Genomic DNA, 13,083 nt, shown 5'->3' on the forward strand with positions numbered 1-13,083 from the left:
CTCTCTCTCTCTCTCTCTCTCTCTCTCTGTTCTGATTTTCTGCCTGGCTTTACTCTGCTAAGCCACTGGCCCAATCAGCTTTATTCATCAACCGATAAAAACAATACATATACAGAAGGACTTCCCACATCACAGCACCATTTGCTGCAAAGGTATGAAGAATAAAGGCCGGGCTTTGGGGTAGGCAGTGCCCAGCAAGGTGCCATCTGACTCCCTTGAATCTGCTGTGCTGGGTGGACTAGGTTCATTCTCACTTTACCCTCCCCTTTTATTTGAGAAACAAAATGATTATGCTGTTACTCATAGGTGAGCACTATTGAATAAAAGGCCTTAAACAGTGGCAGTGAGAGAGGGTAAGGGGAAGGTGGGAACATGGAGGGCAGGGATTTGCACCTCCCTGAAGTTTTCCATGAGGCAATCAAAAAGCCATCCCATAATAAAGGGTCTGCTTTGCCAGAGGCGAGTTCTGATGGAGGAAGGTCATTGGTTAATTAAATAAAGAAGCTGCTTGCCCTGATAGGTTAAAACATAGGTGGGAGGAGTAAACAGAACAGAACGCTGGGAGGAAGAGGAAGTGAGCTCAGACTGACAGCTCTGCTCTCTGGAGCACAGACACCATGCTCCCGGCTCCTGGGCGGACGCGGGGATAGCTCTGCTCTCTGAGGCACATGCGATGAAGCTCCGACCCAGGATGAACGTAGGCTAGAATCTTCCCAGTAAGTGCACCTTGGGGTGCTACACACAGATGATTAGAAATGGGCTAAATATGTGAGAATTAGCCCAGAAGAGAATGGGCCAAGCAGTGTTTAAATGAATACAGTTTGTGTGTTGTTATTTCGGGGCATAAGCTAGCCATGCAGGTGGCTGGGGTGCTGGGGACGCAACCCCGCTGCTCATATTACTACAGAGTTCTATGATCTAATCACATATCTGATTATAGTGGTTTATTATTTGTGTTTTAATAAATAAAGCTTGCCTAGAGATCAGAATGCAAAGCAGCCACACTAGTCAGCCATACAGGCCAGGCAGTGGTGGCTCACACCTTCAATCCCAGCACTAGAGAGGTGGAGACGGGAATGATATGGCTGAGTGAAGAGAGGAATATAAAGGGGAAGAGACAGGAGCTCAACAGAGTCTGGAGTCTGAGGTTTGCTGGAGACAGACGGAATCTGAAGACAGGATCACCCCTTTGGTCTAAGCATTGGCAGAGCTAAAAGAACTCTCTAGCAGTTGGCTGGTTTGCTTTTCTGATCTTCAGCTTGAACTCCAATATCTGTCTTTGGGTTTTTATCATCTGTGCTACAAAGAGCAGGAAAGACCACATCCACAGTTGTCCAGTTAAAGCGAGATGTCTTTTGGGGTACACCGACTGGCCGGCTGGCTTTCTCACCCTAAGCTGAGATTTAAGAGGGCAGCCCCTGCTGATGTCTTGCGGTTGCTTCTTACAGGAGCTATGAGCTGTTCACAGGGGCCAAGAGGCGGCTGTTATATGTTGTTATATGGTGAAAGTCAAGGAGCAAGGGCAAGGGTGTAAATCATGTGAGTGGGGGCGCAAGTTTAGTGTAGGCTGAGACACATGCTTTGCAGTTTACAACATAAATTTATTATCAGTTACAAATAGAAACCTTAACTTGCAAGGACTCGACACAGAATAAATAGGAACTTATTCTTAACTGTCTTGGCTGCAAACAGAAACCTTGAGCTGCAAGGTATATGGCTCTGTTTTGGTCTCACATATCAGTTAGCATTGTTTTCTATAGCTTTGCTTCACTGAGACCTCTGCCTGCACTTCCAACAGAGTGCCAATGGCGGCCCCTTCACTATGTTAGTTCTAGAACTGCCCCTGGTATCGTGAGCAGTTTTATATCTCTGAAGGACTCATGCCATGTTTCCTTCAACTTGCCGTGACTGCCAGTAGCCCAGGCCCATCTGGACACACAGTTAAAAAGTGGGTGTCATTAAATAAGAAAACACCAGCCCGGCAGTGTTGGCCCACACCCTTAATCCCAGCACTCAGGAGGCAGAGGCAGGCTGATCTTTGTGAGTCTGGGGCCAGCCTGGTCTACAGAGTGAGTTACAGGACAACCAGAGATACACAGAGAAACCTTGTGTCAGAAAATAATAATAATGAGGAGGAGACCGAAGAAGAAGAAACACCACACCAGGAAGGAACAGAGAGGCAATGAAAACTGAGATCCTTTATTTCATTGTTTCTGCTTCAGAGCGAGGAACAGAACTAACCTAAGAGAGTTATGTTAGACCTGTCTTTTCTCAGAGGATGTAGACTCTACTGAGCTCCAGGTGGGATGCACCAATAAACTTCACATGGCAGATGCTTTTGACTCAGGACTGAGAGCTTAAGGAAAGAGAAGTTAGAGAAGGAGACAGGGATTTGCTCTGTCTTAATCGTGTGCTGGGTGCTTAGTGTCTTCTCTCCACTGAGGACCCAAGGTGGCAGTGGGGAAGGCCGGGAGGCTGGAGGCTGCCTAGGAGGGCTTGAAGAGACAGGGTGGCTGAGAAGATGGGTAAGGATTCTGGGTAGACTGCTGGGCTTGGGCTCTACTAGAGATGGTGGCCAGAGAACAACACATGGCTTTGGGTTTAGAGAAAAGGATGGTAAGTTAGGAAGAGGTGCTCGACGTGAGGTACACGGAAACTACGGTGACATTGAAGAGCGGGGTTTGGAATTCGAGCACTCTAGGTTGAGCCTGCATCTGCTTCCTGTAAGATATTGTGTTATCTCTGGCACAGTGGCTTCAGTCAGCAGTCACAACTCTGCAGTCCCTGGTCTGCTTCTCTGGCAGAGGCCCTGTGGCTCAGGCTGCATCCTGGAGGGAATTCTCTTCCTGCAGGCACCAGTTTTGGCTGCCACTAGCGGTAGCTTTAATAAATCTCTATTGTTCTATTTATAAATAAAATTCGAGGTTCAAAGGCTGGGGTGAAAACCCACTAGCTCAGAGAGGCTGAGTTGCAACTAGCTAATCTCACCTTGCTGGTGTCTCCCCAAGAGTGCATCCTAAGCTGCACCTACTGCTTTTGGTACTCTCTATCCCTCCCGGGTGCCCTCCGATGCTCTATGATTGCTTTCTGTCAACCAGTTGTTAACCTGACCCAAGGTGAATTATATTTAATTAATACCAATGGAGACTCGGGGTTCACAGTGTGGTCGAATATCCCCCAACAAAATTGCACAATAAATATGTTGTGGTCCCGTCACCACAACAAATCCCAGTCTACTAACATGCAACTGTGGGAGTATCAGTATCTACCTCATATGATTATGGACGATGATCATGCCGAGTGGCCTGAAAACCATCAGGCAGAGCCCAGGGCTAAGTGAGCAAATCTGAAAACCCCTGGGAGCTGAGGGGGAGAAGGCCAACCTTAACCCTCTCCCTTCCGTCTGTGCTGGGTCTTCTGTGAGTGCAGCATCCGAAGAAGATGCGGTTCTATTACAGTGAGGCTTCTAGAACGAATCCTTTGTCTCTGTTTTCCTCTCCAGGACGGAGGGACACGCTTTTGGAAAAACCTATTATCCCCCCAGAACCCCCTGAACCCATCCTCCACGGTAGCATGGCCATAGGCGCTGTTTCACTAGCGGTGGCGAAAACCAGTGCCAGCCTGGCCAGTGTCCCTCTGTACATGAACATTGCATCCCTGAAGCATGGCCAGGTCAGTGAAGGTTGCACCCATCTCTGCATGGGATCTGGGACGAGGCCCTGCGCTGAACTGCCATTCTCTCTCTCCTCTGCTTCCCTGGCAGGAGCAGCCATCAGCCACGACACTCACCATGCCTCTGCTGATGGGATCTGTGCTCAGCTGCGGGAAGGCATCACCTGGGAAGCTAAACTTAATGAAGGAAGTGATTTGCATCCCCCATCCTGGATTAACAACCAAACAAGTACCTGACTCAGCTAAGACAGTTTTCCTACTTCCCCCGCCCAATCCTCCACCATTGGTGAATTTTAGTGTCAATCAAGGGGGATTGAATTATTATTATTATTCACTAATAAAATATATGAAATGATATTTTAGGAAATCAAATCAATCAGAAGAAAGCAGGAACTCAAACAAAAGGAAATAGACCCTCTTAGTGGTTTGGTCTGGTTTGGTCCAGCCTTGGCTCATATTAGTGACTCACAGGAGTGAGGTCTTGTGGGAGCTATCATCTGAGAATACCCCGAGTATCTGCTTGTTGGCTGTAGCAGGAGCCGGCACTCCCCAGTGACCTATTCTGTTAAATAAAGAACTCCAGGCTAGCAGACCATGCATTCAATGCTCATTTGTGAGATGAATGCATCCTATGTGGGAGCTTCATTTCCCAGGTGTGCTGATGAGGTCTACATTGCCCTTTGGAGAGTCAGTATGCTCCCGAGTCCTCTACAAGGTTCATGCTACGGTGAGTGTTTTCAGAAAAGAGAGGAAGCTCCCCCCATCCTTCCTGTGATGAGTGAAATTTTGTAAATTGTGAAAATAAGCTGTACAAAAGTTTCACTTGCTTTCTCTGTGAAAAAGAATCCCTTTTAAACAAAATTCTTATTACCTGACAATTTCCGTTTTCACGTGACACTCCAGCCGTCAGATTATCTGTGAGGCCATTTTCAGGCCCTGTGGCAGGACCCCTCTGTGGTCTTGGGACTCGAGAGCATTCTGCACGCCATCCTCACCTTCCTGTGCTGATGCCCTCATGATCACAGCCCCACCTCCTGCTCTTCCTTCTTTTAAAGATGCACTTATTTCTGTTTTATGCATATGGGTGTTTTGGTTGCGTATGTCTGTGCACCCTGTCTATCCAGCGCCTGAGGAGGCCAGGAGAGGGTAATGGAGTCTCTGCAATTGGGACTACAGATAATTGTTCTCTGTCCTGTGGATACCGGGAACTGAACCTGGGTCCCCTGTGAAAACAAATGCGTTTCCAGATGAGCCATCCCTGTAGCCCCACTGTTCTACTTCTTACGTGACTAGTTAGCCAGGCCTCCTTGGTGACCAGTGGCATGCATTGCTACGTTGTCCAGCCTGGCCAAGAGGCTATGATAAAGAAGGGTTCGCTGGTTTTCACCACGACGATGCCAAGACAAGATGCCTGGCACTCACACACAAACCAGGGTCAGAGATGAACACTCATTCTTCTCATTGTGTAGGCCACACCCTCCACTAACTGGCAGTCCTCAGTAAGAAATCCAGAACAGTTTCAGGAAACACTGGCCATCGGGGTATGACTCTCACGTTTGTCATCTGCAGAATGAATTTGTACACCATGGCTGTTCTGCTTACAGGGCATAGAGCTGCTCCTGGAAATTCAGAAACAAATCAACAGAGTGATTGAGACGGTATGTAAAGGCAGCCTGGGGAAGCAGCGACACCTGAATTCAGCTCCTGGTTCATTTGGGGTTAAATCAGTATTGCTGTTGCTGCTATGAAGAATGCATTCATTTGCTTTGGGTTTCCTATCCAAACCAAGCTGTTCTAGTTTGCTTTCTCATGCTGTAATAAACAGCATAACTAAAAAGAGCAGCCCGAGAGGAGAGGGTTTATTTGGCTTCCATTTCCATGTACCAATCCATCACTAAGGAAAGTCAGGGCAGGAACCTGGAGCTGAAGACATGGAGGACGTTGCTTGTTGGCTTGCTTCCTCTGGCTTGTTCAGCTACCTTTCTTTCTTTCGTGGTTCACATAGTCTGCACATTTAATCACTTCAAAATCTCCAGCATTATCTTGGGTCCATTAAATAGAACCAGCAGTGCTGGACCTGTTTAAATTATAGAAGGAGGGGTCACTGTATACAAATGCAGCCAGGGTGGTAATACTGGAGTGGGCAGGAGAGGAGGAGGCACCCCTAGGTCATTAGACACCAGGAAGGACTAGGAAAAAGAAAGGGGACTCCCAGGTGTGAGGGGCTGATTGTCCTAATGGTGTGTGGGGGGGGGGTGGCAAAAAGCATGTTACAAAAGGGGGCTCAGTCAGTCTCCGGATGGTTCCACACACTGTAGGCTGGGCTCTCCTATACCAGTCAACAGTTAGGAAAGCCTCACAGCTGGGTGGTGGTGATGCATACCTTTAATCCCAGCACTTGGCAAGCTGGGGAGGAAGAGGAGGGGGGGAGGGAGGGAGGGAGAGAGAGAGAGAGAGAGAGAGAGAGAGAGAGGGAGGGAGGAGAGAGGGAAGGAAGGACCATACTTTGGTTCCCAGCCACCCAGCCCCGAAAACTAAAAACTGTATTAATTACAACACGGTTTGGCCAATGGCTTAGGCGTATTCTTAGCTAGTTTTTACATCTTAAATTAGTCCATTTCTATTATTTATATTTAACCACAAGGCTCATGGTTTGTTACCTCTTAATTCTTGGGTGGCTACATGGCATCTCCTTGACTCTGCGTTCTTTCCTCCTCTATCTCTGCTTGGATTTCCCGCCTTGCTATATTCTGCCCTGCCATAGGCCAAAGCAGCTTCTTTATTAACCAATGGTAATAAGACATATTCACAGCATACAGAGGGGAATCTCACAGCAGAGAGAGAGAGAGAGAGAGAGAGAGAGAGAGAGAGAGAGAGAGAGAGAGAGAGAGAGGCCTTATAGACATGGTCCCAAGCCAGTCTAACCTGGGCAGTTCTTCAGCTGAGGGTCCCTCCTCCTAGGTGACTCTGGGTTTGTGTCAAGTTGACAGCTGAAGCTCCTTGTGATCCAAGTGCATACATTGTTCATTGGCAGTGGATCTGTCTGTCTTCCAAGGTATTAGACAATCCCGGTTTAGTTCCTGAGACACTGGCTCTTTGCTAAGGTCATCCTTTAGGATTTATAAAGTATTTCACGACCTTTGGCTCTCTCCAAAGATCAAACACACCTTGATTTTACTCTGAGAATATTGGGCCTGTAAGAGCAAATCCTGCAGTGGCAGATGGAAGTCCTGAAGGTCAGGAGAGGGTTTGTTATTCTCCTGCACACACCAGGAGTTGCTGGTGTGACCTGTGTATGCTTGGAGGGAAACCAGCGTGCAGTGGGTGAAGGGCAGAAGAGGATGAACTAAAAATGGACTTGGAGAAAGAACTAGGGACTTTAAGAAGAGCATTTCTGGAATGGTCCGTGTGTGTGTGTGTGTGTGTGTGTGTGTCGCTGACTCCATTTGTATGGGAATGGGATTGAGATTCATGGTGTGGAAGATGGATTCCCTAAGAACAGCCAGCTTCAGCTCTGCTTGCTGTCTCAGGGATGTCTGAAATGCCAAGGGATACAATTTTCTTTATCTTCTCATCCCACAGCTCCCACCTCCAAAACCAGAGACCAAAAAGGGGCATGATGGGGGCAAAAGAGGTCAGGTAAGCACGTGCTCTCCATCTCGGTTGGGTGCCCTGTGTGCCCTACTCCCCGCCCCCTCACTTAGTATTTTGCTTCAAAGACCAGGACCAAGTCAAAGAAGTGGTAACTTTGCTTCCAGGGTGCCAATGTGGAGCTGGGGTCCCAGCCTTCCTCTTCCTGGCTGCAGGTTTCCTGGAGAGCCATCATCAACTGTTGAAATCTTTGTCTATTTGGGTTTTTGGAGACAGGGTTTCTCTGTGTAGTCCTGACTGCCTTGGAACACACTCTAGATCAGTCTGGCCTCAAACTCGGAGATCCTCATGCCTCTGCCTCCTGAGTGCTGGGATTAAAGTGTGCGCTATCACCACCCAGCATTATCTGAAATCTTTTTTTTTTAAATATTTATTATGTATACAGCATTCTGTCTGGATGTTTGCTTGCAGGCCAGAAGAGGGCACCAGATCTCATTACGGATGGTTATGAGCCATCATGTGGTTGCTGGGAATTGAACTCAGGACCTCTGGAAGAGCAACCAGTGCTCTTAATCTCTGAGCCATCTCTCCAGCCCCATTATCTGAAATCTTAAGATTGCAGGGTAGGACTGGCAGGACTGAATTTAACCCTGAAGGTAAAAGACTTAGGAGAGAGACTGTCTGTATAAATAGCAGAGTAGCAAAGGATCGTCTAGAAGTCAAGAGTACCTCCAACAGAGGGAGAAAGAAAAAGGCAGCGTTCACACTCGTGGAGGCCAGAGAACAACATAGAAAAGTTGGTTCTCTCCTTCCATCACATGGCACTTGGGTGCCAGGCCTGGGAGGATGTGGCTTCCCCCTGAGTTAACCTTCCTAGCACTTATTAAAAAAAAAAAAAAAAAGATCAGTGCTCCCCTAGAAGAAACTAGAACATAAAAAAGTCGGTTAGCGATCCATGGATGCTTACAGAGATAGCCTGGTGATGGGTGGCTCAGGTTAGCCCCATGAAGAAGGGCAGAGCCAGTCAGGTAGAGTAGTTAGGCGCACATAAGAAAGACAAGCAGATGGGGTAGGGGAAATTAAATGCCCAGACCAGGGGTGGGGGTGGGTGGTTTGGAAGCAGATGTCATCAAAAGTGGAAAGAATTGATCTTTGGAGACCCACATCCAGTTAAAACCCATGTCTGTCACAGGGTGTTCCAGCGACCTTAACATGCTGTGGTGACTTGAACCGTTTTCTTTGGATTTTGCAGCAGCCGATCACGGGCAAGATGTCCCACCTTGGCTGTCTAACTGTTAACTACGACACCATAGAGCAGCCGCTGCTTCTTATCCAGGGGATCTGCTCGAATCTGGGGCTAGAGCTGGGAATGAGCCTGCACCTGGCCATCAACTGCGCTGCGCACGAGTTAATGGACTACGTGAGTTCCCAAAGCGGCCTCCCTGTTTGCAGGACATGATTTCTACATTAGAACTTACCTGGGTATTTTCTGAACGGATGCCATCATAGATGCATAAATAAAAGTGGAGTTGAGAACGCCAGATTAGGTAATGAATAGATCTCATGCTTGACAAATTCAGCATTTACCAACCAAATTATTTATACTCACAAAACGTACCAGATTGTTAAATTATTTCCCAACAGCTTTCATGATTACTCTATAAATCATGCAATTAAGTAGGTTCCTAAGGAGTCCACAAATGAAGGGATTTTATACTTTTTTCACTTTTAAAACCTTCATTTTATGTGTCCATTTTAATTGCAGAATTTCTAAGTATGTAACCATGATACTTTATGCTACTTTAGAAATGAGATCTAACCCTGATTCACACATGCTAGGCAAGTGTTCTACCACTGAGCTACATCCCCAAGTTATTAAGTTTAATGAGGAATATGTTCCTATCCCAACTAAATAGATCATTGCCCCTGACCTGGACCACCACCTGGTGATCAGTTCACCTACAGAGAGGACCATTTAAAAGGAAATGAACACTGCCCCCCCTCCCCCACCACACCCCAGGCTACAGCAGCAGCTCACCTCTATGCCTGGGAATCTGTGTGTTAAAAAATCTAGTCTCTTTCCATGTTACACGCTTGCACATACATCCCATCCTCAGATACGCCAAGGCTGGTTCTTGGTTTTACCTAATGCCCGTCATCCTGAAGCACACCAGTGCCGACTTGGTAATTAACGTTGGCTCAGGAAACACGGCCAATAGGATCTCACCTGACTGAGTTCTAACTGCCGCTACAGAGAAGTTTTGAACAGTCTAGAAGAACCCTAAGTTTTGGCTGATTTCTAGAAGTTATTCTACTTTGTACAGAAACGAAGCACATAAAGGGATGCTTGAAGTAATTTCCTATTCTTCACGTAATGATTGGTTCCCAGGCACACCATTGAGAAAAATAATTGCATGTTTGCATCAGCAACGTATACCCGGAACTATGAATATGCTGACTGCTAGCGCTAACTAGAATGAGTATTTATCGCTTATAGTCAGTAAAATGTATTAGCTTGATATCAGATAATTCTTACAATAATGTTAGTTCAAAGTCATTAGCATTTCTTCACTGACAAGATAGGATTTTTAAGCTTCTCATTATAGAAGCTAAAACTTCTCACTGTTTTTTTATGTGAAAAAGGTAGAAAATCCTTTTAACTGTAGACTTCTTAGGAACCCGCTTAGTTCCAGTAGAGTCCACCCTGTTAGCTGGAGCAGCAGGAGGGTATTAGTGAAGCAAACCGCCTACTTCCTAGTACACCTCCCTCCCTAACCTAAGCATCCTGGTGCCACCCCTGGTCACAAGCTTGAAAGAAAACTGCTTTGTCTTGCAGAACTAAACTGGATCCTTCAACCCTGTTTGCTTCCATACTTAGGTCAGGAATCTTTGCAGAAATCAATGAAAAGGCTTGCACCAGCACCCGCCCCTTCCAGGGCAAGGGGAAGGCTACCTGGGAAAGAGCCACCTTGCCAGGACCACTTGCCGCTACTGCTGGGTGTTAGTTTGCAGAAACTTCACCCTGAATTCAGAGTTTGCTATGTTCACAGAAAGGGGAACAAGCGACATGCTCCCTGTGAGCGGAAGGAGAGTGGGCTCTCGAGTGGGCAGGCCTGTATTGCTGCTGTGTGTGGCAGCTTAGGGATCGGTGTTTTCGCCCACCTCTCCAGGCCGCTGGGGGCCTGCACTACCAGGTCATAACCCTAAATAGAAAGCCATTCTTCCCCCACTCTCCACCTGTTCTCTGTGTGTGTAGATGGCTCCATCTGAAGTCAGTGGGAAGAACTCTCTCTGGGGCATCGACAGCAATGGTGACTTGCCTTCCCTGGGTTAAAAACTGAAATGAAATTTAAAGTACAGGGGAGGGGAAACTGCAGTCGGGATATAATATATGAGAGAATTTTAAAAAAAAGAAAAAGAAAGTACAGTGTACAGTGGAATGTGCCCAGAAAAGAACCAGTGTATAATCATCAGTGTGAAATAGAGTTTGAATGACATGGTCGCCCTCTGAAGAAGCCATCTTTTATCTCTCACTGCCTCCCTTACACACATCAGAGCAAGGGAAAGTACGAAGTGATGGCGGGCACGTACAAAAGCATGGCTGAGATGGTGGACCTGTACGTGGATCTGATCAACAAGTATCCTGCCATCATTGCCTTGATTGATCCCTTCAGGAAGGAGGTAAGCAGGGCCACCTTCTCTGTTCCCCAACATATATTTTACACGTGATGAAGTAAGGAGTCTCACCTTCCACATTTTATAACAAAGCAGAGTACAAAACGCATTCTTCTGATGTCTGTTGCTGGGAACGTGTTGTAATTTGGGCTGGGCTGCTTTGTTTTGGCATTTGTGAAAAGGCACTTACCAAGCCCGTGAATAGCAGAAACACAATTACCTAGGAGCATGCCCGTCTGTGAAATGAAACGAGCCATTCGCAAACCCTTCAGGAGTACCTGCGTATTTACAGCAGCCTGACGGCCGGAAGCCGGCCCTGCTGTGCCAGCCAGTGCTTCCATAGGTTAATCATATAGCATTTTCCTGCGCTCATGGAAACAGGACTTCCATAAAGCCAGATATTCCCCAGGCGAAGGCTGGCTACTGTGTCTGCATACAAGTAGCACGGCTGTATTTTGAGAAGGTTTCAGATCCAGTGTATTCAAATGAACACATCTGACCAGGGCCATCTAAAGGCCTGGGAAGACCACATCCAAAACTGGACTTCTTGATTTTTATGGCTTTGAGAACCATCTGTATGTGGAACAGATATCCTCTCTGAGACAACGAATTAGATTCCAGACAATAGGGAAGCTAGATCGAATTTGGAGTTTCAGGGCTCCCCTTTCTCAGCCTAGAAAACTTACAGTACTCTCAGAAAACGCAGCTGAACTCAGGGCCCAGGACCTCACTGGGCCTTGTCGGGACAGTCCTGAGGCTGACCAAGTTCTGTCGATTTGAGAGGACCCACCACCGCACAGTCAGCAAGTATAGGATGGTTTGAAATCTGGTCCAGTGACCAGGATAACTTTATATGCATCTAGGTCTAAGCATGAACACACATCTAATTAAATATTCCATGTCCTACAATGGTCTCACCATCACTGACACAATAGTCTTAACAAATAAAGATGCTCAAGGCCCTTACAAGCTCTTTTTCAGGTGTTAGTTTGTTTTGTGGAAATAACCGAAGAGTCTTCTTAGCAGTCAGTGTTTAACCGCACTGTGGACAAAGCCGTGGGTGGTGATTCCCCGGGCCTCCAGTAACTCCGTAGGCAGTGTGGGGAGTAATACTTAAGGCGCTAATGTTTTGGTTTCTTCACCCACAAGCTCTTTAGGCTCAAATTAAATTACTCAAAGCTTCTCTCCACGAAGCTTGCTAATTTGTTTGACAGTGGCACAAAAATCCTTAAGGCACAGACATCAAGGAAAATATTTTATGTGTTGAGAAAAAGGGTATGATTTGATTATATGCTGTTACTCCTGTTGTTCTGTGATAGCTTTCGATGCATTGTAACGATTACCTCTTAAATATCTGTTTACCCAGGACTCTGAACAGTGGGACGGCATCTATGCTGCTCTTGCTTCTAGGTGCTACATCATTGCAGGGGCTGCTTCCAGAAGCGTCTCTAAACTCCTGGAGCACAGGAATACCAGCACCCCCAAATCCCACGGGCTGGTCATAAACCACACAAACCAAACCACCATGTCTGACTTGGTGGAAATAACCCATCTTCTCAATGGTGAGTAAAATATTGACCCGAGTGCCCCGTAATGGCTTGGTTATGCAACGAGCCAAACCCACACAGTACGTCCAAGTTAGTAAAAAGCAAGGATTAAAACTTGAAAGCAAAAGAAGTCCAGCCATTGGTGGGGGATCGAGCGTAACTCTATGCCTGGCACCAGGATGTTCTGTGACAGACTGAGTCTACCATGTCAGACCCTTCGCTGGTCACCACCGCTGGCAGCTCACGGTATCAGGCTTTCTGCCCGGTCTCCTCCAGAGGGCAGAGCCATCTTAGGGCACCCATTTGTTCTAGGCTGTAACTTTAGGGTACAGAGGAATATCAGAGACTCAGAAGGGGTACCCAGCCTTTACTGCTAAGCAACAGGTTTAAAGCTGTGACTCTTGCCCCAGGAAATCCCTGCTACCTTGTCCAGGTCGCCAGAGATAGCTGGACATTCACGAAGGTGAGGCTCCAAGCACCACGACCACGAGCAGAAGGACTAGATGTGTCAGCCTGCCACGCCCGGGGAGGCCCTGTGAATGCTCCCACACATCAGGACCAGTGAGGGAGCAGAAGGGCTGAATGTGTCAGCCTGCCA

The 13,083-nt window shown here is 47.1% G+C and overlaps 1 protein-coding gene across 2 annotated transcripts in view; it reads left to right on the top strand.

Annotated features, from left to right (window-relative positions):
* Eno4 (enolase 4) overlaps positions 1 to 13,083 on the top strand; it is a 32,280-nt gene that overhangs the window by 13,155 nt on the left and 6,042 nt on the right. Inside the window, exons 5-11 of one of the 2 annotated variants that reach the window (XM_026781716.1) lie at positions 3,503 to 3,672; positions 3,764 to 3,958; positions 5,277 to 5,330; positions 7,255 to 7,311; positions 8,516 to 8,683; positions 10,819 to 10,944; positions 12,305 to 12,500. In XM_026781716.1, the coding sequence (XP_026637517.1) occupies positions 3,503 to 3,672; positions 3,764 to 3,958; positions 5,277 to 5,330; positions 7,255 to 7,311; positions 8,516 to 8,683; positions 10,819 to 10,944; positions 12,305 to 12,500 (966 nt within the window). The remainder of the gene's footprint in view (positions 1 to 3,502; positions 3,673 to 3,763; positions 3,959 to 5,276; positions 5,331 to 7,254; positions 7,312 to 8,515; positions 8,684 to 10,818; positions 10,945 to 12,304; positions 12,501 to 13,083) is intronic. The other variant, XM_005352553.3, reaches the window with a different exon arrangement.

This window comes from Microtus ochrogaster, chromosome 8, assembly GCF_000317375.1.
Source record: "Microtus ochrogaster isolate Prairie Vole_2 chromosome 8, MicOch1.0, whole genome shotgun sequence".
In the NCBI taxonomy this organism is placed as follows: Eukaryota; Metazoa; Chordata; class Mammalia; order Rodentia; family Cricetidae; genus Microtus; species Microtus ochrogaster.